At 30.2% G+C, this 10,179-nt stretch overlaps 1 protein-coding gene across 1 annotated transcript in view; it reads left to right on the top strand.

Annotated features, from left to right (window-relative positions):
* Positions 1-1,023: 1,023 nt before the first annotated feature.
* LOC106466432 (death effector domain-containing protein-like) overlaps positions 1,024-10,179 on the top strand; it is a 22,770-nt gene continuing 13,614 nt past the window's right edge. Inside the window, exons 1-3 of the mRNA XM_013926716.2 lie at positions 1,024-1,350; positions 7,850-8,137; positions 9,071-9,310. Of these exons, the coding sequence (XP_013782170.1) occupies positions 1,032-1,350; positions 7,850-8,137; positions 9,071-9,310 (847 nt within the window). The 5' untranslated portion in view covers positions 1,024-1,031. The remainder of the gene's footprint in view (positions 1,351-7,849; positions 8,138-9,070; positions 9,311-10,179) is intronic.

Genomic DNA, 10,179 nt, shown 5'->3' with positions numbered 1-10,179 from the left:
ACTTGAACTTTATCGTAAAAAAATGCATGTTTATATTATTTAAAAATGGAGTCAAATCTAAAATTCTAAGTACAGGTTTCAACTAAAGCCTTGCCGGATTATAGAAAAGGAAATCTTAAGACGAACTAACACAGTGCCAATTACATGATGGTTATTTCACCATTCAGTAAAGAGTAGGAAAAAAAACTAAAATATTACAGATAATTTACATAAATAATAAAACAAAAGGGCTGGCTGCGTTTACACACATATACAGATGTCAAGTTTTGGAACGTTTGAACAAATCACCCAACAGCAGTACGCAAGAGTCATGACAAGCCCACGTACCAATCACTTAACGTTATGCAGCGCATCAAATGCGCTGACCGCTTTAGTTTGACTTGGTACTATAGGGTATAGACCATAGTTACCAAGCCCAAAATATTCAATGTTACTAAGTTATATAAATCAAATTATTAAATTTAGAAGCATTAACAAAAGACATCTTAAATCATATACAAATGTTCCATATTACGTAAAACTCTCATTCAAAGTTAACGCATATATTATGCTAATATATGCATAAATGTGCAGAAAAAAAATCACCTCACCTGTCTTGCGGTCAGGCGACGTAGACGCCGTATCCGCCATGTTGAAGGTTCGATTTAGTTCCGGAAGTTGATCGAATTTCTTGAAAACTTTATAAACAAACTTCTTTGAATTTGAAATAACGAAAATATAAATGAAATTTTCGTTAAATTAACTGAAATCTTTATTGAAAAATATTGTGATATTTCTAGTGTTAAAGGTTTGAAAAAAAAAACATATAACCAACTTTTTTTATTACTTAGTTAAAGAGGAAAAATACTTCCACTACCCATTCAGCAACCAATGAAAGTTACGTGTAACTTTTATTCGTACTTGGAAATCTAATTTATTTATTTACTATTTATTCACCTTAACAAATCAACGATTGGATTTTTGAAATATGTAACCAATAATTAAATAATATTTTACGTAATGCGGTCCTGTTAATTTGATAACAATTCAATATGGCGAATATAGAGAGTAGTAGGTGTCGAGGTATGGAGAAAAACTTGTTAAACTTTCGATGGAAAATACTATTTAACATACTTAAAAGAGTTGGTGAACATTTGACAATGGCAGAAGTTAAGCTTCTTGTTTTTCTTACCGGAAGCGCCATAGATGAAACAACAAAATCAAGAATTCGAAATGGCAAAGACTTAATCATGGCATTAATCAAATGTGGGGCTTGTGATGAAAGTAATTTGCGGAGTATTATACATTTGTTAAAATGTATCAAACGCTATGATTTGTTGCATTTAATAAGTGCTAAAAACAAAAGAAAAGGTAAGAGCCAATATATATCATTATCTGAAAGTGAAATTAGAACAGTTGCTTAGCTTTATGTATCTGGAACTGAAACTGAAAAGTAGGGTAACACTGTGACTTAGGCCTAACGTATTTAGTTGCTATAAATTATAATTAGTGTGGTATTATACTTGTAATTGATACATAGTATTGTTATTAATAATAGTACTTTAGTGACAGTGTAGCATTAGTAGTAGTGTTAATACTAATGTTAATTGTACTTTTGTAGCCACGAGGCTATAAATATACATAATACAGACAACAAGGGACCATTTGATCTATCAGTCATTACTCCCCCACCTTTGAGAAAAGTAAAATATTAAACCCACATTCTATTTTTCAGGAAATCGTCTATTTTACTCAAATTCCTTCAAGGTGCTGTTCTTTATTACTCCTTTACAGCTGGTGCCAACTCATACCATAACTTTGCATAAGCCAATCATCCTGTTAAAAAAATATATTTAATTGTAAACAAGTCTGTCTTTTCCAAATCTGAAATTTGTATCATCTCTTATTATCTTCAGAATATAGCACAGAGAAATCAGAGTCCTTTATCCTATTTATGTCTTTTATAATCTTGTAAAGTTAAATAAGATCATCTCTTACCAATTTTATCTGAAGATAAATTAAATTAAGAGATCTTTATAACTATAAGATTAGCCACCCTTATATGAAATTATCTTACTTTTAGTGATCATCTTTTGTAATGGAAAACATTCTAGAGAATCAAATAAAAAAAGGTATACAAAGTAAATTTACTTTAATGAAGTATATCAAATAAAAATCAAAATGAATTAAGCAAAGGAATATCTTGCCATACTAACCTGTTATTTTTCAAGAATGCTACTTGTTGCCTTGAGGAAGAAAAGAATGTGTGCTTGTTGTAATTAAGATTTTCCAAAAGCTTTTGATAAGGTTCCACACAAAAGATTAGCTGAGAAAATTGGAGAAAGACAAGATAATTGAATTTTAGGAGAGTTGTTGGATGGGGAGAAAAAATGTTATTAATTGAGCCCAGTCAAAACTGGATCCATGTTTCTTACTAGTAGATTACCTCAAACATTTCATTCTATAAATATAATTATTATTACTGTAATAACTATAGTAGAAATCACAATCTGTCAGGATCATACTTTTGGTATCGTTATGCAGTTTGACCACCATATAACTAGTCTTTTTCTAACTCCAACTAATGTGAATTTCTTGGCTAATCTTTTGTCAAAAAGTTTTTGAAAATTCAAGTACACCAAGTAAACATCCTTTCATTCAGATAAGTAACATCCTTTAAAATAGATAATATATTAGTCGGGTGAACCCATGCAAGCTTTGCTTTATAATAGAATATTTTACTAAATGATTTTATAAAGCTTCTTTCATCACTTACTCAATAATCCTTCCCATAGTGGAAGCCTAACTGGCTTATAATGTCAAGATCAACCCCTTTTAAAAATAAAAGTGGCATAAGCAAATTTCCAGTCCTCGGACATCCATCCAATTTCTTTTAATCTACCAAAAATGAAAAAGATACTCATGTACCTGATCTTTGACCTTCCTTAAAACCCTGGGGAAAATATTGTCTGTCTATGGTACTTATAATTTATCAATCTTTCTACTTACCACCAGAGGATTCACATTGATTCAGGTTAATTCCAGCATTTCTCATAGAATGCTAAGGATCAGGAATATTGCTTATGTTTTTGACAAAAACAGAAGAGAATGCTTCAAAGTTCAGTCGACTCATAGTCTTCAAAATTAATATTTCAATAAGCATCTTCTGAGAGCCCAATTCTAACATTTTGCTTAACATACTTTAAAAAAATGCAGTGGCTAGACACCCGGCAGCTGGGAACCATATTTCAAATGCTAAAGACCTGTTAGTTGAAAATTGTGAATATTTATGAGCTACAACAACGGTAATGTAATAATATAAGTAATGATGATAAATAATGATAACTTCAAAAAAAATGTTCACAATTTATGTATGTATGTATATATATGTGTGTATATATATATATATATATATATATTTTTTTTTTTTTTTTTTTTTTAATTATCTTATGGGGAAGCTTATTAATGGTGTGAATGTGAAATTATGTACTGCTGGGCATCTAGTATTTCAAGGATCATTCCCAGTAACTTGTAGCAAACACACTCGCCAATCAACGCTATTCAAGAATGACTATCAGTATTTATTTTTCCAGTGCAAAAGTTTTATTCAAATCATTTCATTCAACTTGCAAACAAATCAGTCTCGTAATTTACTCATTCTCTAAGGAAAATGAGAGCTGATCATAGCTCATCGATATTCAAGTTTTTGGAATGCCAGGTATTTAGTATTTGAAAGTTAATTCCTGGCTACTGGGTATCTAATGGCTGACTTTCCTGTTATATTTTTCCTTTTAGAATCATGCATATCTAGAATTTAAAGCAAATTTTGTTTATAGATATTTCACCTTTAACTTATTATCCCCATTCACTAATTATGTTATTTCATAACCTCAAAATTTACTCTGAAAGTCAGGAAGTAAAATTACGTCTTTTTTTTATTATTTCAACATCTAATACAATATCAAAGCTAATTATGGAATGATCACTTTTCCAAAAATATTCCCCTACTTCAACTCTTACAATTATATTCTCATTAATGGTGAACAATAAATCTAAAACAGCATATTTTCTGGTGGCTGACCAATTGATATAGAAAGCCATCACTTCAAAAAATCTTTTCCTCACTATCTGTCTCCATAAGATTCCATTGAATGTGTCTAAAATCAAAGACTCCCATAATTCACACATTGGTATTCTTATTAATAGTAACCCTGATCTCATACAAATTCCCAATTATCTCATCTGTCTGATTAGTTGGACTATAACAATGAACAATTAAAAACTTGAAATCCACGATTGTAACCCATATACATTCAAATCTTGATAACAATTTCCTATTAGACTGCAGTTCATCTCTTATTTCAAGATCCAACCTTATTAAATAATTTATAACTTGTGTGGAATTTCAAAATAATTCCTGTTATCAATATTCTTGAAATCTAACTCAAGTTTCAGTATTTTTTACCAAGAACATCATCACAAATTTTTGATACTTTAGTCATACTTCCATACTTATTTATTAGTAAAGAAGTCAATTTTGCATAATGTGTAAGGGAATTTTTCAACGAAATAAATTGTAAGTACTTTCAGTTAAGTAATAGCAATCTGATGTCAAACATTGTCATGGTTAGTAGCCCATATGATCACCTAAGTCTAGTTTAACTGTTACTTATTAATCTTAAATTATTATTACTCTTAATGGACAATGGATATCCAGAATACTTGATAAAAGAAAATAAAGATAAATGCCAAGAATAAGCAGAAGAAAAAAATGCAGGCAACTTTATTTACTTAGTGTGGTTAAGATCACTCTGAAAACATATAAAAGATATCAAAATTAAAACATTTTTCAGTAAACATAATATAGTATGGTCTCAGTTATTGCACATTAAATCATTTAAACACTTAATAGAGAATGAAAGTGACACTTATCCCCCTTAAATATGGACTCTAAAACTAACAAAAGTCAGTTTTAAGGGGTACAGGTATATATTCTACAAGACATTGTAGTATTAATCAATGTTCCCTCAATTATTTTCATCCATATGCGGAATGCAATTTTTCATGTGTGGCAATGCGTGAATGCTCACTACCAGTTTTTTTTGGGGGGGAGGGGACTTGTTGGAACAATAAGTCACTTTGCAGTGTTACCAATTCATTATTTGGGCTTTAGGCCTGTCTATTGCCAGAGTCATTAAGGTCGTCAATGTGTTGAGACTCTTCACCATTCCTGAGGATGTGCTCAGCACTTGATTGGTTGTTGTGCGGCTGCACAGCTTAGAAGAGACACTTGTACTAATCCCTCTGTAATAGCCCATCATGTGAAAGAAGACAACCATATTATAAAATGCAGTAATGCTAAAATAAAGGAATATGAAATAGAGCAGGGTGATTAGTTTAATTTGTTAACTGATTAGTCCTCAAGCTCATAAATTGTCTAAAGTCAACTAATTGGTTATTTTCACAAGACTAATCTTCTTGTTTTGGGTTTGTTAAAGACATTTTCAATTTAACATTTGTTAAATATGATAGACATCTTCCCATACAACAAATCAGGACCAGGTACTTTTTTAATCCAAAACTGTTGTACATGAATATGTAGTACAAAACTGGTACAACCTAAAAATACAATTAGTACCATCCCATAGGTTTTTCCCTACACATAAACTAATTATTTGTTAAAATAATTGTCCTTATATTGCATCTCATTAAACTAGTAAAAATACTTGTCACACTGTGTGATAGATAGTATATAATCCAGTAAAAACCAATTCACTCTGATCCTAAAATTGCAAACAGTACAAGAAAACTTGTGATGATAACTGTTTTATCAGAAATATTAAAAACATGGTGGAACCAAAATAATCTTTAATTAAATACATTTGTATAATAATTAACAATTTTATATGTAATAAAACAAAATTTTAAGTGGGATTTTGCATATATAATGTTAAAATGAGTAATGCTTTTACAGTACAGGCTGGAGGAAACTGTAGAAACACGTGCATACTAAGAAATCAATAAATTAAATATAGTTTACTTTTCTAGACAGTGTTTATGTAAATAGGTTATTGACTTAATGATGTTATGTTATTAGTTCATGTCAAATAATTTCTGATAAACATGGGTAACTGTGCAAGTTATTCAGCAATCAACATTTTTTGAACAAAGAAAGACTATTGAATATTAACTTGACATAACTTTTGTTTTATTAAAGCATTCTCACCATAAATAACACTGTTTATGTTTGTAACTTGTAAATTAAGTTAAAACTACACTATTTTATAGTTCAAACAAAGTTAACATGAATAACTGTGACTAACTATTTAATCAATGGCCACTAGGCTACACTTTAACATTTCTGAGCTGTGTACAAATATACTGTTGTACCGAAGTAAGTGGTATTAGCTCTTGTGGCTTGTGTAAGTTCACTTGGTATATATCTGAAGCTGAACAAGTTTGTTTTAGTTATAGTAAAGCTACTTTAGTGTCACAGTTAATCTCACTATTCCTTGGTAAAAAGAGGAGGGTAAGAGTTAGTGGTGGGTACTAATGGCCAGTTGGCTTATCTTTGGTCAGCAATTCAAAATTAGGGATGATAAGAGATAGCCTTAGTAGCTTTGCCATAGCTCAGAAACAGAGAGACAAATGTAATGTCCTTGAGTAAGCATGTGTGGTGGAAATGGGAACCATATCAATTAACCTCAAATCAACCACACTAATCACCAGACCCATGCAGGCCCAAAGCTGAACAAACTTGATTTAATCAAAATTAATGGTGATAAGTCATAATGGCAATATTTTAATTATTTGGAGTAATTGAAGACAGTAACATTTGAAAATGCTACTTTCAATCAGTTGGTTATTTTTTTAAATTTTAATCAATCATAATTCCAGTTAATCTGTAATTTTACATGTTACTGATTGATATAATTGATGCTCATAGTTAATTGATTAAATTAGTTAATCATTTAACTGTAATATGAATTAAGAGCCCAGTTTCTCATACATCTTTTTAACAAGAAGATCCAGGATTGAAACCTAGCTCTTGACACCACAAATAGCCCTCCTCGGGAATTCCCTGAAGACAGCAGTAGATCATCAGTCAAAAGATAGGATGTAAAGTAATTGGTAAATAAGAAATTAGCAGTTAGGTTTGGGCAATCATGAGGACTGCTAACCATGACAACAAAACAAATAATAGTAAAACACACAGTATTATATGTAGCTCCTAGTCAAAAACTGTAGTAAATGGAACAAGCTGTCAGAAACCTTGATGTCAGAGAAACTAGTTTTAACCAATTAGTGCATCATCCTCTTTAGTCTCACATTGTCTAGTTTATCTAACACTAAATATCCAATACAATACATTACCTCCACTCACATATAGCTATTCTTGTTCAGGGGGGTTGTTGCATGAAGATTTCCATGAGAGACATGTTGGACTTAGTCAATTCCAATGAGGGGGGAAAAAAGGCTTGCAGTATGGTTAAAAAGTTTTGTATGTAGAGGGCAGCACTGGACGAGAATAGCTATTTGTGTGAGAAGAAGTAAGTACCTATCAAAAATACATTTTCAATATAGGAAAATTATAACTTCTAATAGTTTATTCCATTTACTGGGGTTTTTCACCAACAAAATAAAGATTTGTATATTATATCTAGTAATTTGCTAAACTTTTACACATTGATTTATTTCAAGAATCTGTATTAGATAGAGATTTATTTTATTCATTTTTGTACTCTGTGATAAAATTTTATTTGAGGGTATTTTTTTTTATTATGAAAGTATTATACTTTTAAAATATGAAGGAGGAATATGTAGCCAAATAAATTTATACAAAAAATTTAAAACTCATTGTTTCTTGCAGTTTCACCAGATCCCGTTGAACAGTACCTGATTCAGTTAAGCCAGGTTTCTGATATTAATGAACAAGCACCAAGTAGTGCTTGTAGAAGTCCAGCTTCCATATCAGATGGTGAACCATCAACATCACTAGAAACCAGAGTTGGAAGAAATCAAAACTCTGATGACATAGATACACCTGTGAAAAAACTAAGACGAAGCCCAAGACATCAGAAGCCTACAGACTCTCAGAAACCTGACAACAGTGAGATGACAGACTTTCCTTCAGGAGCCAAAATAAAGTATACAAGTGGTATGTTTGTTGATTCGTGGACTTGATAACTGTTAAGTACAATTTAAGTTATTTGGAAAGTGTCAATTTTATTCTGAGCTGTAAGTAGCAAATTGTTTCATACAAAAACTAAATATTTCCCCAAGAACATCAACATTTTGTTGTGTTATAAATTATTATAAATTATCAAAGACATTCATGATTAATGTGCATTGGTAAGAAATAAGTTGGTGTAATTAGTATACCATAGTTGGACTTATGAAATAAATTCATTAATACTCTGTATTCCTTCTTCTCTGCACTTACAATTTTATTTTGAAAGTGTATTGTCATGGTAGCTGATTAATAGTCTATATAATTACTTAAACCTAATTATAAATGGGTAACTAATTATTTTTATAATTAGATACTAATTATCTAATACCCAGCTATTAAAAGAATTAGGAGCGATTGTGTAGGCTATTAACCATGACAATAAAAGTTGTGTTTTCATTTCTCATTTTAACTAAACCAGCAGTTAAAAAACAAATAATTTACAACAAAGGAACACCATTCTCAAAGAAAGTTAGATTTTGTTGTTTTTTATGCTTGAAAATCATAGTTTTTGTGTCTATCAATAAATTTGTTTCATAAAACTTTTGTGAGTGGCGTAAGATTTTGAGTTATGGTTTGTATGTTTCTTGAAATATATTTTAAAGAAACTTAAATATAGATCTTTTACTAAAAATGTAAGTAAAAGATTAAAACAATTGGGTAGATTTTATTTTGAACTTTATTGTGTCTTTCATTAAATATACTTTACCAATACTACTCTACTTAAAATAGAAAGTTAAATAAATAAATATATATATATCATCAAGATATTTCTTTGATATTCTTTAGGAATTAGTAGGATAAGAAATTATAAAATAACTTTTTTGATACTGTTTATGTGTTTTTTTGCCTTTTTTTCAGATGTTCGTCTCAGGGTTCGGGCTGAATATTGCAATTATGAAAATGCTCTTCGAGGAGCAATATCATCAAATAAAGTAGATCCAATTGAACGTCATCTGGAACGTTTCAGCCAAGCCAATACCATTTTGCGCTCTCGAGATCTTGGGGACATTGTCTGTAACATAAGATTTTCTGAAATCACATACTTGGATGCATTTTGGAGAGATTACCTGAATGGAGCATTATTGGATGCATTGAAAGGTTAATACAGTTTTTATTTGTTATGTACAGCTAATAATGAGAAGAATATATTAATATGTTTCTTGAAAGAGATGTAAATACTCATGTACAACAAAAGTTTTGATACAGTATTTCACTCAAAAGATTAGCTATTTTTGTCCAATGCTGCCCTCTATATGCAAATTGTTTCTTTACGTGTACCTTTTTGTTTGTTTAAAGTATCACGTTCATCAGTATACTCATGAAGTAGTCTTCATTTATTTTCACTTCTAGTTTCTGTTAACTCAATTTGACCGACCACGTAACCTCTTTGTACTTGGTTAAAGTATTTATAGATTTAATACTTTTAACTTTCAGTATAGTGTGTATATCTTCACAAAATTTGGCAGTCTTTCAGTTAATGTTATAAGTCACATACAAAAAATAATATTTTTTAGTGAAGTATTTTTAATAAAATAAAGATTTCTCCATGAATGTATGGAGTATTTGTTTTGAATAGTTCGTGCACAAAGTAATTTTAATATTGAAATTAAAAATACTTTTCCTCATCTCCAAAATCTTAAATTTCCTTTGTGTCCCTAAAACCTCATACATGCATTTCAAAAAATTTTTTCAGTAAAACTTTGTAGTTTATCTGTCATTTTCTCTAACCTATCTCAAAATGGGATCAGTCAATTTGACCGACTTCGTAACCACCAAAAAAAATTGAAATAAATCTAAATTATCCATTTTTCTTTCTAGAATGACTTCAAGTTGTAACATGAAACTACACTCATTTATCTTAAATAGCTCTAAGTTCATGACAGGATATATCTATTTATAACTAAATTTTATTCTTTTGTTGCCCTTTGAACCATGTCTAACTGCTATCCATGCCATTAAAAGTTGTA

This window comes from Limulus polyphemus, unplaced genomic scaffold (assembly GCF_000517525.1).
Source record: "Limulus polyphemus unplaced genomic scaffold, Limulus_polyphemus-2.1.2 Scaffold2257, whole genome shotgun sequence".
NCBI classification, from domain to species: domain Eukaryota; kingdom Metazoa; phylum Arthropoda; class Merostomata; order Xiphosura; family Limulidae; genus Limulus; species Limulus polyphemus.
Note: the sequence above shows the minus strand (reverse complement) of the source record. Positions and strands in the feature narration are given on the sequence as shown.